Source organism: Tyto alba, unplaced genomic scaffold, assembly GCF_018691265.1.
Source record: "Tyto alba isolate M040663 unplaced genomic scaffold, T.alba_DEE_v4.0 Super-Scaffold_1, whole genome shotgun sequence".
Lineage (NCBI taxonomy): Eukaryota > Metazoa > Chordata > Aves > Strigiformes > Tytonidae > Tyto > Tyto alba.
The window spans coordinates 18632255-18651972 of record NW_024881261.1 but is presented as its reverse complement, the minus strand read 5'-3'; the positions used below and the strand labels follow the sequence as shown (position 1 = coordinate 18651972).

Below are 19718 nucleotides of genomic sequence, written 5' to 3'. Positions count from 1 at the left end.
AAATAAAAACAATTCCAAATACTTTGGTTCCTTAAAATATTCCATCAGACATACAATACACTTTGTAATGGCACAATGGTAGAGCTGATGTGTATGATAATTTCTAAACTGTGCTTTTTTCATTTTCCTTTTTCTCTTCTTTTTTTAAGGTATATGACTGCGAACTGGAAAAAGTACCTGAATTTAATAGCTTAACAGACTTTTGTGATACATTTAAACTATACAGGGGCAAGTCTGAGGACAGTGATGATCCATCAGTGGTTGGGGAATTCAAGGTAAATTTCAAATAATGGGCAGCAAACAAATGCTAGATGCAGTCTTTTGTATGTAAGTGGCTATCATTTCAGTAAGTCTACATGCAAGCATTTCAGATTAAATATGGATGCATGCTATTAATAGGGGCAACAGATGCTTGTAACTATTTAGTTACAGGCCCTTCTTTTTCAAGGAAGACACAGCTGCACATTGCTCACACTAAATATGATTCATGTTAATTTAGAATAAATATCATTCCTACTAATGTGATCTTCCCCGTTACCTGTGGAACAGAACCTTCCCAGATAACCTCTTAGACAGGGCTAAAATTTCACCAGCAGATGTTCTGCACAAAGTACATTTTTAGAATTAATTTGGAAAAAGTATTTTGTACTATTTCTCTGACTCTGTCTATGACTTGTAAAGATTAAAATAATGTTAACATTGTATGTAAAACAAACAAAAAAAACAAACAAACAAACAAACAAACCAAAACCACACAAAAAACAAAAACACAAACAAACAAAAAACCCCCAAACACACAAAAACCCCAAACATGAAATGATGCTTTTGGGAAGGGAAACAAATATGAATTATGTGTTACGTATTCTTGGCTGGAGCAAACTGAGTTATTGTGTTGAAATCAAAAGAGCTATATTGATTTAAATAGGCTAAGGATATAACCTTGCTTTTCTGGTAAGTCTGAGTCTTTGTATTATTTTTTAGGGATCCTTTAAAATCTATGCATTACCTGATGATCCCACCATTCCAGCTCCTCCTCGCCAGTTCCGTGAGTTACCAGACAGTGGGCCTCAGGAGTGTATTGTGCGAATTTACATTGTTCGAGCTCTGCAGCTTCAACCCCAGGATAATAATGGGCTGGTAGGACTTTTTGCCTTTGGAATGACAGTGACCTAACTGCTGTAGTAGATTTTAAATAAAGTTAGTTTTGATAACTATTTCTTAACAATATTTTTTTCTTATTTTAAATAGTGTGATCCTTATATAAAAATATCCCTAAGTAAAAAAGTAATTGAAGACAGAGATAATTATGTGCCTAATACTCTCAACCCAATTTTTGGCAGGTAACAAACTCCTTTATATTTTCAATTTATTGTATTTTAGAATGATGTCTTATTTTTTAAGATAAACCATTATTTGAAATATCCAACGCTCTATTCATAGTTATATACTGACAGTTAATTGTGAATAAAGCTGCATAAGGCACTTGTCCTTAAAATCACTGGACAACACAGGTGTTTGGCTAGTCTGTAGATTTCCTGTATCACATGAGTAAATTGCACAAAGTCAAAACCACCATGTTAAGCATAGGACAGTAACAAAATACTCTTATAAGAATATAGAAGAAGTTTTAACTCTGACAACTACTTGGATGTCATGACGAGTAATCAGTGTAACATGTACTCCCAGTACACTAGTCCTTCCTTCAAAGACTAATCATATCTTTGAAATATAGTAATGGAAAAATGCTAATTAGGAATGGAGAAGTTACATTGTCTTTATAACTATTAATGAAATTCTGGGTTTGGTTTGGTGTCCAGAGTTAGAGGAGGATTTTGATAAATTAAAAAGTTAGAAGAGAGGAGAAGAAGACTAGAAGGATTAGAAATAGTTTGGAAAGCATACTTTGCAATGATGCCCTCCAGGATTTCAGTTGTTCAGATTATGCAAAGAAATAGACAGCAAAGAAAACTGATTACAGGTACAAAATACCTTCAGAATTCCAAGATTTGCCAGAATGATTCTGGAAGTCAAAGTTAAAAAGTTAGACTAGAAATAAAACAAACAAACAAAACAGATGCAGAGAATAATTAAGTGTGGAATACTTTAACTCAAGGGTAATGAATTCAGCAGCAGTAGAAACCATGAGGCTGTATATCTTGAAAGTAAATTCCGGTAATTAATTTGAAAAAACTCTATAGTTTGTTTTGTGTAGGACAGCTAGGTGACAGAATAATCCCTTCTAGTCATAGAAGCTAAACATTTTGACTGTATTTTTTAAGGCTCCAACTGTGTTTGTATTGTGATAAAAAAAAAATAATAATAATTTCCAATTGTACAGAAACTATGGAATGAACAACCATCCTTTTTACAGAGTGGCTGGCAGAGCCACACTAGTTTCTCTCTCAGTCCCAATTCAAGCTGCTGCACAGAAAACATCTAAGTAATACATTATGCAGAAAAGAAGGATGTAATATCTGTACAGACGGAATTATTAAGAAGTGCAAATAGAAATTGGAGCATGACTGGTAACTACTGCTAGATTTATCAGCATTGGAAGCATCCCTTTAATATCTTGTAAAGGCTGTTGCTCAAAAATAAAAGTGGGGGTTTAAAGTCTTCGAGGTTTCTTTAGTTTAAAAATAAAAAGTATTGCTCAGAAGAGCAATAGCATAAACTGGATATTTTTATGTTTAGAATGTATGAACTCAGCTGCTTCTTGCCTCAAGAAAAGGATCTGAAAATTTCAGTGTATGACTATGACACATTGACTCGTGATGAAAAAGTAGGTGAAACCATAATTGATCTTGAGAACAGATTCCTTTCTCGTTACGGATCTCACTGTGGCATCCCACAGCAGTATTGCATGTAAGTAATTTTGTCTATTGAAAATTTTTATCTGTAAGATCTAGTGCGCAGTCTCTGTAAAAAATTCTGTGGCTTATCATGGGTGTTTGTTGTGCTCACTCTATCATCTGAATTCCAAGTTAAATTGCAAAGTCTTTGTAAGAGCTTCAACTAAAAACCATGATGTTGAACATTTTCATATTCTCTTTATATGGTAATGTGTGTTATTTCTGTCCAGAGAACACACACTTAACAGAATTTTCTTACCTACTCATGGAAATAAATATGAAAGCATCCGTTAGCATAAATTATTTTTATATGTAAGGAAAAAAAGCACTCTGTTTTGGCAGGTAATTGAGCTGGTACAAAATTATGTCACTGTATCAAGTGACACTATCTTGAGTGGCCTCAATCTAGGCAGTTACAGTGCTTCCCCTTCTAAATTACTTTAATAAATATATTTTACATGACGTGTAATTGCCCAGAATGGCGAATAATTTTTGGATGTGTTTCTGTTGCTTTCCTAAAAGTTCAGGTGTGAATACCTGGCGTGATCAACTAAAACCAACCCAGTTACTGCAAAATGTTGCCAGGTTTAAAGGCTACGCTCCTCCTGTCCTCTCTGAGAATGGCAGAAAGATTAACTATGGGGGACGAGACTATACGTTGGAGGAAGCTGGTGAGCTCATTCACTTATTTTATATTTCTGTCTTAAATTCATGCTGATACAAATATAAAACTTTTCAATTATTTACAGAAAATTGGAAAAAAAATCTTTGATTTTTAAATACCTGGTTTTATTTTTTTTTTAAGTTCAAATGCAAATTCTGATTCATGAGCCCCTGTTCTTCCATTTCTTTTATTTCAGAAGCTAACAAAATTTTGCATCAGCATCTTGGTCCAGATGAAGAGCGGCTAGCCCTTCATATCCTCAGAACCCAGGGTTTGGTACCCGAACATGTGGAGACAAGGACCTTATATAGCACCTTCCAGCCCAACATCTCCCAGGTACTATGAACCAGGTTACTTCTGGTTTCTTCAGTGCAGAAATGGAGCATTCCTGCATTTATATCATGTTGTCAGTAAATGGCTAAGGAACTAAAACTTGTTACTCTAGGAAGATAACAAAATGCAGTTGTGTTTTGCCATTAAGACCCCCAAATGACATTTTAAACACTGTAGCTTCATAGCGACATTCAACAAATGAGACCAAACTTGTACTTTCTCTACAAAGTCCAGAGGTGCTAGTTTAAAAATGAAGTCTTATATTAGACCTCTCTGTTGGAGAGGAACAAAGGCTAACATTTGTTTTCTAGCATTTACTAACTCACCATCAGTTGTTTTTTTAAGAACATTGCTGCCGCAACCAGAAAACACATCTAAAAAAATAAAGGGGCTTGCATTTGAAATAAAGTATAAAATAGAGTATAAAATCTGCAGTGTTTACCTTACTTCAGAGTCTACTTAAGGGGACTGATCATCTACACTGGGTGGGCCACCAGCTGCAAACTATCAGCCACGTGTATGACACTATATGTAATATCACCTCTGAACGAACAGAAACATGGAGCTACAGAATGAGAACTATTTAGGCAGCTAACTTGCACTGAATTCACTGGAATTAACATCCTTACCATCTTCTGAATTCCTGGCATTGTTCATGTGAAGAAGCTTATATAACATGAGGGACTGGGTTTGCTCCTATCTGAAGTCTGTAGAAGTTCTGATATTGGTAACATGAGTGAGCTCTGCTTTGTGGCTAAAATTAGTACTAAGCGTGTCAATAAGCAGTTCAGTTCCGTGGAGTTACCTTGACAAACCCGTATGCAACAAACAATCCCTAATCCATCTTCTCCGCTGCTACAGGGAAAGCTCCAGATGTGGGTTGATGTTTTCCCCAAAAGCTTAGGACCACCCGGTCCTCCCTTCAACATCACTCCCCGAAAAGCCAAGAAGTGAGTATCTGTATATACTACACACCGTCTGGCAGTCCTGACAAAGGCGATTCAATTCGTTTTCCCCAAACATCTCTCTTAGGTATATCTTGCGAGTGATTGTCTGGAACACCAAAGATGTCCTTCTGGATGAAAAAAGCATCACAGGGGAAGAAATGAGTGACATTTACGTGAAGGGGTAGGAGCACCCTGTGATGTAACACTTACAAATGAATGACATTCAGAACACCCTGGGAGTGCCGAGACCAGGGGTTCCAAAGATGATTTGGTTTAGCCAAGTTAATGCACACCACAATCTCTGAAATAAGTGCTAACCTCAGAGAAGTACAGAAGTATTATGAGATAAAGCATGACCAAATAATGTGCAATGAAAGATCCCAGAAGTTCATCTCTTGAGATGGGAAGCAACTGAAAAGATAGTGAGATAGCTTTGGTGCTGCATAACTTGGTTTCTTAATTTTTACGTTTCCTAGACTTAATGTAAAAAATTCAATAGAAATCAGAGAAATATACTACTAGGCTATTGATGTAATTTCTCTTAAAAAAAGAAATAAAAAAACCCCGCCAACAACTCATCACTGATACAGTACTGGTATTAGCAGATCAGAAATTCAGTTGAGATATTTCTATTTACAGTGCCAAACTAGAACCAAACTGAGAAAGGGTGTGAAAGACTCCATCCCTCTGTGAACAACTCTTATGTCTTGTTTGCAACCACTTAATGACATTAACCCATACAAGCAAGCACCAGTGTAGTCCCACTGCAAACACTAGACACATCTCTCTCTATTTTCAGATGGATGCCTGGTAATGAAGAAAATAAGCAGAAAACCGATGTTCACTACCGATCATTGGATGGTGAAGGGAACTTTAACTGGAGATTTGTTTTTCCTTTTGACTATCTACCAGCAGAGCAACTCTGTCTAGTTTCCAAAAAGGTAAGCATTTCTAAAAATTTCCATACCTACAATACAGATTGTAATTAGTCTGATAATTTTGTACCTACATATTGGAAGAGACAGTTTGGCTCAGTTCTGCATACTTCTCTCAAACTGTTACTGCAAACAGATTCAGTTTTGCCTTTTAGCCAGGAACATCACCCTGCAACAACAGCAGTCTCCTCTTAGCAAGGGCAGGATTAATACTTAATACTTCCACCAACCCCAGAATTCACAAGTACTAACAGACCACAGCTTTGAATTTTCATAAGTAATTTTAAAAAGGTGCTTGGGTTTTGTTTTTTTAAATTTTAGGAACATTTTTGGAGTCTTGACAAGACAGAATTCAGAATCCCACCCAAACTGATCATTCAAATATGGGATAATGACAAGTTCTCCTTAGATGACTATCTCGGTAAGACTTCTAAGAAAATAATTATTGTTGTGTCAAAGTAAGATATAAAAGCGAACAATTTTAAATTATCACATAATGATTGTGTTTACAAAGTGAGACACTGAGCATGCAAATACATTCCTGGTTTCCCACACAGTACAGGGTTACTTCTGCTCATGAATGAGCCTACTTGCAGGTAAAACAAGATAATTTTCATTCAGGTAAGCCCTATCACAAAGTGCATAAAATGATAATGTGCATGAAAACTTACTTTGTTACTTTAAGTAAAATTACTTAAAACAAGAGTACTTCAATTTAACTAAGAGTATTGACAGAAGGCTGTAATTTATGTTAAGAAATCTACTTCACACCATTATTCATCCCTACTTTTTGTAGAGCTACTGATCTGCAGAAGATTTTCTGTCCTCTATTGACAGATCCCAAGTATTTAGCTCACATACAAACCATACAGCCTTCAAAATCGGAAATCATTCATTTATAACCATCATTAAAGTTAGCTAAATCACACATTTAACTACCAGAAATTACATTAGTATTACGTTGCTGTATTTGGTTATCTTCTGCTTAGGTGTGTGAGGAAAAAAAACCTCTATTAAAAATTAAGTGATCTTACATTTAAAAAGGGGGAGGAGAGCTTGCTAAGTCCAATTTATCAACACCAGCACTTTCAACAGCAAGAAGGTCTTAAACACAGCCTGATGTGTCCCACTTCTTTGCCTCACAACATCCTTAGACAAACGAGAATATAACGTGTATGTTGGTTGTTTTTTCCTGCATAATGCATTTAGAGATAGGGAAGGGTGATGTTGAACCACTATGACCTATGACTGATTGTGTTACGCAGTGTTTATTTTTTTTATCCATCTCCTAGGCTTTGTGGAACTTGATTTACATAAAACAATCATTCCAGCAAAAGTTCCAGAGAAGTGCAATATAAACATGATTCCAGAATACAAGGCAGACAGTTCTCAGAAGACTCCCAGGACTGCCTCTCTCTTTGAACAGAAATCCATGAAAGGATGGTGGCCATGCTGTGTTGAAAAGGATGGCTCCCGTATTTTAGCGGTATGATTATTTCTTTAAAAATTACTTAAAATGTGTTCACCTGGCTTTTCAAATTACAAAGAAAAAGTGTAAAGAGTCCCCCACTTCGCTGTTAGCTTTCAGTGGACAGACAGAAGAGGAGTAGGTACAAATAGCTCTTCCATGCACAAGTTCAGTAATTTTGCTCCACTGACAATTTTTTGTTTTCAAGTGTGAGTTTAATACTTAAATATAATTTTGTTTTAAACTCTGTTTAACTTGAAGGACGCTGGTGCCAGGTTGAGTCATGTTACCTCGCCAAAGCAGTCCATAGTTAATGTGTGAATGAATTTATCACATTACTGCTTAGGAGAAACAAAGACATCCTAAATGCATTAAAAACTGAAGAAAAAAGTTTAAATCCAAAGCATTTTTGTATACGGCAAATATAATTTATAAACTGAGAACCCAGACTAGCTTCGTGATTATAAGGGCACTCAGAGGACCTAAAACATTTTAACTTGTTATGTGAACAACAGAAATGCATATTTATTAATTGCTACAGTATCGAGCTTTTCAAGTGTGTCTGCTTCTTCTTTCTAATGTTTTTGCCTTTAAACTTTATTACTGGATTTTAATAAATGAGGAAAAAATATTTAGAAACATCTATCAGCCACAACAATATAAAAAACGAGATGCTTAGTCATTTGGACAAGATGCAGTCCTTGGGTTGTTCTTGAAAGAAGAGAAGAATTGGTTTTTGATTGCTGTTGAAAGAAGAAAATAACTGGTTTTGTTTTGCTGAATTGGAAAAAAAAGCAATGTATAGATTAAAAATAGAACTAGAAATGAATTAGCAGAACCATTTTATATACCATATTTCCCATTTCTCATTTTCTGATACTGTGTTTTGATGCTGTCATAGTGCAGAAGTATATTTTGAGAAGGGAAGACACACAGATGAACATAAAACTCTCTTGTATAAGTACCAAACCAGTGGTATTAGTGCTGTTCCAGTAAGATGCTTGTCTCATGCCACATGTTTTCCGAAGGGTAAAGTTGAAATGACACTGGAAGTTGTCAATGAAAAAGAAGCTGAGGAAAGGCCAGCTGGTAAAGGAAGAGACGAACCCAACATGAACCCCAAACTAGATCTACCAAAGTAAGATATTTTTATCTCACTAGCTTGAGAAATATATAATACCTATCTATTGTGATGTTCTTCATAAAATCTTCATGCAGCAAAGGATCTATTAGATATCAATTATCCTTTGCAAAACTTCATTTATAAAAGCCAGTCTTGTTTCCTTCTGCAAGCATTGGGATAAAATGCAAGGTGGTTTTAGTATTGATGGCACATGTTTACTGAAACTGCTGCCTTACAGTATAAAACTATCTGTGTTTTCTTCAGCCCCCAAACCAGAGTGTTTTAATGTGTTATACTCTCACGCTTAAGTATTCCCTGTTTTTATAGTATGAGTAATACTTGTTTCTTTCAAAATGCAGCCGACCAGATACTTCCTTCCTTTGGTTTACAAATCCCTGCAAGACAATGAAATTTATTGTGTGGCGCAGGTTTAAATGGCTCTTTATAGGCCTTATCATCTTGCTGATTTTACTCTTGTTTGTAGCAGTACTTCTCTATTCATTGCCGGTAAGAATTTCTAAATGTTACTGTTCTTCAGCTGTGGTATGAAGATAACTTATATAGGAGTCATCAACAGGATACACTTCTTACTCAAACAAAAGATTCTATCAACTCAGTTTCAGCAGGAAGATAGAGATTATATCCTTACAGTTATAAACATTTTCAACTTATTTTTATTGAGAAACATGTAAAATTCATGTTAAAACTAACTTATTAACTAAAGATGGAGCAAATGAGTGCTTTAGAAGTGTTAATAACCTACAAATTAAAAATAGGTAATAGATGGTCTAGAGTCTGAATTTCAGTCTACTTTAATTTGAAATATTTTACTAATTTTTACTGCATTATAGCTGAAACTACCATATCTTGAATACATTCTGATCCATTTTAATATCTTAAATGTCTTTTACAAAACTACACTGAATTATTTTGTGTACATCTTTTTACCTCTGTTGTTTCTTCCTTCCTCCCACAACAGAACTATCTGTCAATGAAGATCGTGAAACCAATTTAAAGAAGAGTTTTTTACCTCATCTTATAAATAGTAATGCAGTTTCACCTCAGGCTGTGGATCAAATTCAGCAAGGCTCTCCATCCTTTTTATCTGCTAGTATTTGGACCTGTAAAAAGAGAGAAGTAAGAATTTAACCAAGGTTAGCCAAGGTTCAAGAGGTCATGACAAGTGTTTTTGAAAAACAAATTATAAACCCTCTCATGTTTCATGTACTTTTTTTTACTTCAGTAGTATCTACACATGGTAAAGTTCTGACTTCCTTGCTTTTAAACTACATTTTTCGTAAAAATCACTATTTTTTAATGGATACTTCCTTTTGAGAATTCCTTTATATTGAGCACACTTTGGAACTTTTCATTTTAACTTAATGAAAAACAAGCACTACTTGTAATTATGTATACCAAAGGAACCTCACAGTGCAATTGAAGAGTCAGACAGTTTCTAGGAAAGTTTTCACCATCATGCTGCTTAAAATTCTTAGTTACTGCAGTGCAGACTTGACAACGCTATATATGTATCTTGACAAAAACTGCATGCATACAGAAATAAAATAATATACTGTTTACTTAGTATAATTTACAAATGTTTAAATAAACTTATCCACAAGTGAAATGCAAGTTTCCAGTTTTCATTATCTATTGCAAAACTGCAATGCATTAGGTATTGTATAGTGTCTATCAGAGGTTGTAATACCACAGATCTGGAGTTTAAGGTATTTTACTGTTATCTTTACAATGAATAATAAGAAAATACTTCTGCACAAAGTTCTAATTCATTTCTTCATTAATTAGGAAATTAATTTATTACATTTGTTGAATAGTTTCACTATACTCCTTGTATTTAGAGATGATCTTGAATCAAAACGTAAGGGGATACACAACCCAGATTCAGCCCTTGTTTGAAGTCTCATCTGCATATGGGAAGTATTTCATTTAGCCTCAGTCTCCTCTCCCAGTAAAATGTAATCTGCACTGAAAATCAGATTATAGTCTGCAATTTCACCTTTTTATGTTGGGACAAAACAGAAGCATCTATCTCAATATTCCCTGGTGCCTGAAATGTAGTAAATCTACAGCAGATCCTGAAATTAGCATTTTGTATGACTGTCACACTCTTGAGTGGATAAGGACGTCAGCTGTCTTTTAAAAGGTGACAAAAATAGCTACAAAAATTAATTAGTCTTGACAAATCTCTGTCCTTGTATTTAGTGGCACACTTAATGCTCTCTTATAACACAGCACTGTAATATAAACATGCACTTGTCAGACAAAATAAGTAAATTATACTGACTTAATTCTACAACTGAACAAGCTAGAGTAAAGGTATTACATGAAAGAATTCCCAGAGTGTGAAGTCCTATTGGCTAGAGTGTAGCAAGCAGCAAAAAGATAACGACTCTCGAGCATCTTGACCTATGAACAAGAGCTCGGAGCTGGAACTAATTACTACCCACATGGATTGTCCCTTCACTAATGACAAAATAGCACTCCAGAAATAACTGGCAAGTTGCATGAGCTAATGCTTGATCATCCACTACTAAAATCTGTCTCAATCAATGTCATAAATTGGACAGATGGTAAAAATCACAGCATCCTTTTTTTCAGTGTAAGACAATAAAGTGTGGTGCTTGTAAGGGTTGTAATTAGAAACATTTAACTTGAAAGAGCATTCCCCAGAAAACAATTATGAAATAGAGATCTGAGCAAGCTTGTACACCGAGCATTTGAAGAGGGGCAGGTACTGCCCTTCTGAGTTCACCCTCTTCCAGATGCCTTCTTCTCCAAGAATCCCTAAGCCTGATAGTTTCACTACAATTAGGCAATGCTATTAAAAACATAACTGAAAAGTCTGAGAAGCCATTCTGTCGCCCAGCCTGACCCAGCAACAAACAAAAGAAAACACATGTTCACAAGAAAGAAAATGTGAACATATTTATATACAGTGCTAGTCAAATCTGTAATCCCTGGTGTAGCTGCTGTGCATGGCTCCAACGTACAATAGCTTTTTGCCTAATTCAGACTTAGCAAAGATTTAGCCCTTTGTAGGGAACAACTTTATGCTGCTCTCATTCCTCACTGACGACTGGGTTGTTCGCTTTGGCCAGGACAGCTCTGCACTGCTCCAGTTGCCAGCAACTGAGTCAAACATCCTTTGAGGCCACAGAAAAACGGGCAGAATGTAGATGTGCCTGGTATCACTCTTCCTTGTAGTAGGAAATTACTTAACCCCAGGAATTCCTCCTCCTATGAGTTTGCTTTGCCTAAACTGGTAAGCTGACAAATATTTTGGCCTGTGAGCTAATGAGGCCAGTTCAGCTGCACTCCTGTCACAAAGCCCCCAGTACACAGACTCTGCTTCACATAAAAGATTATCTGGGTCTAAAATGACTTCTCTGTTCTGGGAAAATAAAATGTTTGATGAGGCTACCTTCTCTGCATTTGTGTGTCATTCAAACATGAGATGCTAGCTGGCTGGAATAGCCAGGGAAAAGTGAAAGCTAAATAGTAAGTGCTTTTAACAAAAAATGGCTAAGTAACAGCAGTATGTCAGAGTCCTTCTGTCTCTGATCATCATGTAGGTTCAAACAACTGCAGCTGCGCTCTTTGACACACGCGAGTAGCCAAGCAGCACGTGACTTCCTACTGGCTGCTTGTTGTAGTCACCCCAAACCCTGACTACTGGAATGAGCTGGCAGTTAGCTGCTACTGTGAACAGTTACTTTACAACTAGACAGATTGTATAAGAAAGAATCATCATGTAGCTCAAGAAGAAAAATTTGCACTTAAACCAGCTCAGTAAAATAAAGAGGCAATAAACTCAACACCTGCAAACTGTTCTTGCATTTCTTTGAACAACCACAAGATGACATCCCAAGTCTCATGTGTTCACAAAGTCCTTCCAGTACTTCTGTTTCACTCCTAGCCTAAATACAGCTCACATATGGAGATGAACAGCAAGATATAGTTCATAGTTAAGGGGAAACACAGTCTCAAAGTCCGTTGCTGCTAAGTGTGTTTGGAACGCGCAACTGTAAGCGCCTTTGGGACCTGCCTATTCTATACAAACCTCCCTGCATTTATGTATTAAGACAGTGTTACAGAACACATGAGCTCTTACATTTCACCACAACCCATGCCCACTGGTAGGAATCCCCAGAACAGTACTCCACTCACAGAGAGCACCGTGCAACTGGGAGCACAGCTCACATACACTCACAACTGTGAGAGATGCCCTTCCTTGCAGAATTCCCAAGCTTTCTAGCCTTGAGTGCATACTCCTTACTACTCAGGTTATCAGATGAAATACCATGAAGAAGTGATTGCTAAAGATCATGGACCAGCTTCAGAGTTAGCATTTCAACGGGGCCATGGCTTCACAGTGCATTGGCATTAGAGGAGTTACTAACTTTAGGTATTTACTCCTATTCACTACCATTCCCGTGACTAACAAAATCAGACTTAGAACAAAAGGAAACAGCACCAACTTCTTCCTATACCCTTTCTGAATTTTTTTAGTGTGGGACTCATTCGCTTCAAACCATAGTACTATGGTGTGTTGAAAGACATCATGGGTTATGGCCATGATAAGAATATTTTAAGCTGATGTAGTCATCAAACAAAATTTTCTCAGACTGAGTCATCAGCAAATTCCTTTGCCACAAGAGTCTGTTTCAGGATTGCAGGCAGACTCAGGGAGACAAAAATACATCAGCTGCACAGGAATGGCCTTCAGAAGAATTTAGTTGCTCATAGGAGGACAAATATAATAGGGAAAATAATAAATAAAAATTAAATAAAAATTTAAAAATAAAGTAACAAAAAAGTACTTAGCCACCAGCCTGTATATGTACCAAAAATGAGGATGGACATTGCAAACGTGACAACCTATCAGTCGAGATGAAGAATCCTTTAAGAAGCCCAACACTTACTCTAAATATAACCCACAGATATTAGCACATGCTAAAAAATGAAAGCTCCAGTTAGTAGCGAAACGTTAGATATTACTATCTTGGAGAAAAGCATCAGGCTTCTGCAGCAAAATTCCTGATTTCAAGAGGAGAAACTTTGCACAAGTATTTTGTATATGAATCTGCTCTGCTTTTATTTCCAGGTACATGAAGCCTTTTTTTAAAGTAACACAGTTATCAAATGTTTTGTTCAGATAGCTATCTGGCTGAGAACTGAGAGCACATTTAATTAGTGCTTTCGCTTCAGCCTTATACCCTTACTTCTCAGGTGCAGGATACACAGACTGGCCTCCAAAGGCTACCTGCTGCCTTGGCACCTCTGAGGCTCCAGCGATGAGCTCCTGCTCTGGTCCTCTGACACTCCTTGGCCTGGCAGAGGAGATAGATTTCAGTGGACTTTTTTCAAAGCTAAAGAGTTCTCATTTTGGAATAGGAGGCAACCAATTAAACTTTTAAAATTAATCCTACTCACATCAGATCAGTCTACCCCAAAATATACACATTCTGCCACATAACCCATCTGCTCTTGTGCAAAAGCCTGCACTGTATATACATTTAGACGTGTAACTGCTACTGTTAGAACATTAAGGGGGGGAAAAAAAAAAAAAGAGACTGAGCCAAGTATTTATGCAAGAAAGAAAAGAACCGGAACACCTAGTGAGATCTTCATCTGGTGTTGGCATACAGGGGCCCTGTTATTGGGGGCCTATTCCAGCTTTTGGTTCTGTTTCTTGCGTTAAAAAATCCTGTAAGAAAATGGGATGGTCCCACGGTGCTTCGAGTTTAAACACAAAAAAAAAAAAAATAGGCAGGTAGAAGCAATCAGCCCTGAGAAAGGATTTACTTTTATTTCAACTGCACAAGTATATGTGTGTGTGTTTTTAATTAGAAATAAGATGTCTCCACTCATCGTGCTCTGATCCAAGCTGTGCCAACTTAAACCCTGCCAATGAATCTGAATAGTCAAACAAACCTCTGTCCCTCCCCAAACATCCACCATTCACATTAAATAAAACACGTAACAATGGAGGGAAAAGAGACCTGAAAAGAGCTTATTTCCAAATGTAAAGCTCTAACCTGAGGATAGCTATTTTCATGCAAATCTAAATTCTTCTTGCTCATACACATGGACCAAGAATTATCTGTTCACTTAAGACTCTAAGCTTCTCTTATGCGATTAACAGGGAGGAGCAAATTAAAGGAAAATGGAATAGAAATCCCCTGTAGCAATGAAAGAGAATCAAACCTCCCCTGCTCCCAAACTAGGAAAAGACCCTGAAAACAAACTTGAAAGTGAGCTGGAACCCCAAATCCACCTTGCACAGCAAAAGCCAGGCCAGCCTGCCAAATCATGGGAGAGGTCTGTTGTTAGCACCAGTTCTAACAACTGAGCTGCTCTTTGTCTCTTTTGGAGCACATGGGAAAACATCTTCAATTCAGGCAGCCTCCAAATCAGTCTTACCTTTGCAAAGCTCATGCACTACAGATGTTGATGCACCTCTGAAACACCTTGCCACAGCAAGTGTTCAGCATGTGGCCACCTAGTCCATAAAACTTCAACTATATTATATTATACATATCCACTGCTACATGTCATTACTGGTTCAAAAGGTGTTTCCAGTTTGGAAACTGGAAGTACCAAATTTCACCTCCAAATAGTTTTTTTTATCTGAATGCAATGGGGGGGGGGGAAATGTGAAAATTCAGTGTGAAAGCAATTAAAAAGGGGTAAAGAAAAAATCCATTGCCCATCTGTGAAAACAGCATGCTTGTTGGTTTTACCATGAATAGCAGTTTCAATGAAAAGCTGCAGAAAGCCACCAGAATTGCCTGTGGTAGCAGTAGCTACATCTAAACTGGGCAGAGGAACCTACAAACCCTATGTGGTGCTGGAGCTACTGAAAGCTCTCAGGAATACTGGCTAGGCTGTAATAGACTCTTGTATCTTTTATCCTGTATCTGCAGAAGATGAACAAACCCACAACACCTCAGCTGAAATATGAAGCTCAATAAACTTATGTTTTCTTTTCATGCATAATGAAGTAATTACATTTCACCCTGCTTACCTGCATCAGAAATGGTCTCTTTACTGGTGGCTCCAACCAAATAAGCTATACTCCAAGCTTTGCACAAGGTAGAAACTGCTTCTGTTAAATCACAGAGGCAAGGCCAGGTGAATTAGAATTAGTACTCATTTAAGTCCTAGTCCTTTTTTTAATTATGGTTATTCATTGTTCATGAGTATGCCCAGGATTAAGGCAGGACTACAAATTTTCAATGGTATGTATGTAGATGATCTGACCCACTAACATTCACAAGGACTAAACAAGTTACTGTAATTTTAATGAGAAAAACACCTAGATCTGACAAGAATGAGATGAAACGCGAGTCAGAATATCATGAACTGGTCTACTGTAACACATCCTGTACTACTCTAGTCATAAGACAATAGTGAAATAATATATGGAAATATCCGGCCGATGCAACACCACAGAATTAATTCTGATGTGAAAGCCAAGTGCTAACATGAAGATACCAGCTCCAAAGACCTCAGTGAACTGTCGTCTTATTGGGTTGGTATTTTTCATATAAGCTCTTTGTAAGTGTCTGTTGGTATCTGTCTGCATTACATAAGCAAGACAATTAATAACAGGGAAGGAATCAAAAGGAGACACAAATTAGCAGTACACTGAATTATGCCTTATGAGCCACTGCCTTGTAATAATGTGGCTTTACAGAATTTTCATGCTTTGTGATGCAAATAAGAAGATATATTAGGAAAAGCACCAATGACTTATGTTCCTGAAATAAAAAAAAAAAAACACTGGAAAGCAGTGACCTGGTGAGAATAACATTATTCAGTGAACATGACTGTTTCTGTGGACTGCTATCATAGAATTATAGAATAGTTTGGGCCGGACGGGACCTTTAAAGGTCGTCTAGTCCATCCTCTCTGCAATGAGCAGGGGCATCTTCAACTAGATCAGGTTGCTCAGAGCCCCATCCAACCTGACCTTGAATCTTTCCAGGGATGAGGCATCTATCACCTCTCTGGGCAACCTGTTCCATTGTAAAAACCCCCTCATTGTAAAAAATTTCTTCCTTATATCTACTCTAAATCTACTCTCTCTTAGTTTAAAACGATTAGCCCTTGTCCTATCACTACAGGCCCTACTAAAATGTCTGTCCCCATCTATCTTATAAGCCCCCTTTAAGTACTGAAAGATCACTATAAGGTCTCCCTGGAGCATTCTCTCCTCCAGGCTGAGCAACCCCAAATCTCCCAGACTGTCCTCACAGAAGAGGTGTTCCAACCCTCTGATAATTTTTGTGGCCCATCTCTGGACCCACTCCAACGGGTCCATCAAAGGACTCTTTCTCAAAAAATCTTCCATAAATCTACATTACCCATCCATGACTGTTAAATGTGAAAGATCACAGCCTACCAAGTTTCTCACGAATGTCACACTATTTTGGCAGAATTACACCAAGGATCCTATCTGCTCTTTACATACAATGCACTTCTCATTGCAAAGCAGATCTGCCCGCACAGTTGTCAGTGTCTCTTCTTAAATACCACTTTTATTGCAGTGTTGGATAATCTGCTATTAACAATACCTGACAGTCAAAAATAAAACCACCAAACCTAAAATTCTGCTTATGTTTCATAGTTCCTGCAGGTAAGTACATCTCTCTGGAAGATTTATGTCTAACAAAGATGAGTATTTTTAACCAATTTCAGAGCAAAATGGTATGTCTCAAAGGAAAATCAATACTGAACTCATTTGTCTTCACTCAGATACCTCATTAAAATCAATTATTTGGCATAGGACATAGAATCACTAAGCAGCTCAAGGAAGCATGTAGAGTTTGAGGAAGACTTGAGGCAGAGGAAGAATTTACGTAACACTAGCATCAGCCTGTGATATTACAGAAGAACATTCATAAACAATGGTGCCCTTATGATACCTGAGAAAATAAAGTCAGCATTTGTAAAAGGCACTACTAATTTCCAAATGTTTTTTTCTGTTTATTTCACAGAACAAAATTTCTAACAATACATGAAACTAGGGCAAAAAAGGTCGAAGGAGGGCATCATTACTCCTAAGGACGTTTAGAGAGTACACAGTCAGGGTTAGGAGAATAGAAGATCCCATACCCCAGTGTTAAAAAAGGAAAGGGGAAGAACACCTTCTGACCAGGTTCCCTCAGGACCATGCTTGCCTCAGCAGCCTCAGCTCCCATGCAGCTCTTCAGCCACACACTACTCTGACAATCTGCAGAGCCTCCACTTCCCAACAACAATTCTGGTGTGTAAAATGCAAAGAATAATGGTGATAGCATGATACATACCTGCTGAATACAAAGAGCTGTGTGGCTAAACTTAATCAGCATTTCTTCTAAACGTGTCAAACAACCTGATGCTTTCATTGTGTAGGCCATCTACAGAAAGAAGGGACAGAGCAGGAAAGGGATTTCTTAAATATATTTCATAGTTATTAGTAGATCTTACCTTCATTACACTACCTCCCCTTTCCCATGTTATAACAAGCAAGATTACTTCAAAGAGTAGCTGTTTTAGTTCACTTACCTACAGAAATTCTTCCTTCGCTTCTCTGCACTCTGACATGATGACTGGAAGGGTCCCCTTCATAATAAAGACAGCATGTGCTAAGTCAACATTCATGTGTAACACCTCTCAAAAGTTATAAACACCTGAATTGTGAACTTATCTCAAATTATTCAGAAAATAAATTTACTCTAAAACAAACTAAAGTCAGTGAAATTTTAGGACACCTACTTTTACTATGGATTATTCTTATCTCTTGAAAAAAGTTTGTAACAAAAGAACTAAAAGGGATAAACTGTGTTCATTATTTCTCCTAGGTGGACATGTGTTGAATTTGGAAAGGGACTTTTTATCAATTCAGAATTCTGCCTGTGAAAAGGCTAGAAGGGACGATTGGGATCCTTTGTTTTTTTGTCCTGCACTCAAAACCCTCAGGAAGACTGTCCCAATATCAAACTAATATTCGTACATTTTAGCTTTTTCACCCCAGAGCTTCACCTAAGAGCACAGTTCCTTTGGTCTGGAAGACTGGATCATTGGACCCATTAGTATCAGTCAGGTCTTCTCTTATGGTCCAGCTACCTCAAGATAAAAAGCCTTGCTGTTTAAAATCTAATCACCGTGCTGTTTGTGTTATTCATGGTAAACCTCCACTGAGCTCAGCCTTCATTCAGTAAAGCAGGCCAGAACTCTAATTAGCACAGAAAGCAGTTTGATACTTACTAGTACTTATTATGGCATGTAAGCAAGTACTCATGTCAGAGGATAAATCATCCAGACTGTGAATTCACCAGTTCCTACCTCCCCTCAGCAAAACTTGGCTGCAGCCTTACCCTTGAGCATGTCATGCAGAGCCCATGATGCTTCACTAAGCTTGGAAGATCCTGTGAAGTCCTCATGAACAGTTGCCTATGGCAAGCAAAGGCCCATCTGCTCGTTTTGTTCCTTCAACACAAACATTATCTATGATTTCTGTTACACACAGAGTATCCTCCACGCACTCTCTGAATTTTAGAAAGCTAACAGTAATTCCATTTTGCCATGAGGGGAAGGAAAAGAAAGCATCATTACTAGACTGTGCTAAATGCTCTGCTAACAGGCAACGGTGGGCTTGATCTAGCTGTCAGTGGAAATGGGTGAGACTCCCCTAGACAGTGTTGATAAATGCTTTGATATTTTAAAACAGTATCTCCAGACTATAAAAGCACTGTTTATCAAATGAAATATATTATGATTAAAAATTCAATTATATGCATTTTGAGGGAAATTTCACTGCAGCAAATATACTACTAAAATATTTCTGAGGTACAAATATCTCATTCCCAGTTCTTTCAGAAGCTGCAAACAAATAATTAGCCCTTCTGAATTCCAGAGTCTGTAGCCAGTAGTTAATGTGATGTTACTAATGCATTTATAAACACCAGGCTCCAAAGCCAACACTGGGATATTCCATCATAATTTAGATCTCTCATTAACTTCACCACCCTGACCAACATGCTGTCACTGGCAGAGTGTTTGACAGTTTACATTACCTGCAGACATGAGTTCGTGTCAATTCAATTAAGAAAGATTAATTCCGTAACTGACAATGCATAAATATTTTTAAATTACACCTGGTCTTGTTGGCAGTGCTTACTCCAAGACTGACTTTAGAAGAGAGAACATGTCTTTAGCCTCCTGGGCAGAAAGGGAAACTAGAAGGAAGGTGAAAGAAATAATTTATTATTAATTTACTTTCCATCATACTGTTCAAGTCTATCTTTTTTTAATCCCCCCCGCCCTCCTCTCCCAATAATTAAACAAGGTTATCTCTCACTGTCTGTTACAGAATTCAAGGAAACAGG

General features: G+C 37.3%; 1 protein-coding gene across 1 annotated transcript in view; it reads left to right on the top strand.

Moving 5' to 3' along the window:
- The window catches only part of MYOF (myoferlin), a 72796-nt gene extending 62860 nt beyond the window's left edge, over positions 1 to 9936 (top strand). The window contains exons 43-56 of the mRNA XM_033001342.2: positions 150 to 275; positions 982 to 1137; positions 1249 to 1340; positions 2695 to 2865; positions 3375 to 3523; positions 3713 to 3852; positions 4711 to 4799; positions 4882 to 4977; positions 5596 to 5737; positions 6053 to 6152; positions 7024 to 7217; positions 8228 to 8337; positions 8682 to 8829; positions 9302 to 9936. Of these exons, the coding sequence (XP_032857233.2) occupies positions 150 to 275; positions 982 to 1137; positions 1249 to 1340; positions 2695 to 2865; positions 3375 to 3523; positions 3713 to 3852; positions 4711 to 4799; positions 4882 to 4977; positions 5596 to 5737; positions 6053 to 6152; positions 7024 to 7217; positions 8228 to 8337; positions 8682 to 8829; positions 9302 to 9337 (1749 nt within the window). The 3' untranslated portion in view covers positions 9338 to 9936. The remainder of the gene's footprint in view (positions 1 to 149; positions 276 to 981; positions 1138 to 1248; positions 1341 to 2694; positions 2866 to 3374; positions 3524 to 3712; positions 3853 to 4710; positions 4800 to 4881; positions 4978 to 5595; positions 5738 to 6052; positions 6153 to 7023; positions 7218 to 8227; positions 8338 to 8681; positions 8830 to 9301) is intronic.
- The last annotated feature ends 9782 nt before the right edge of the window (positions 9937 to 19718 follow it).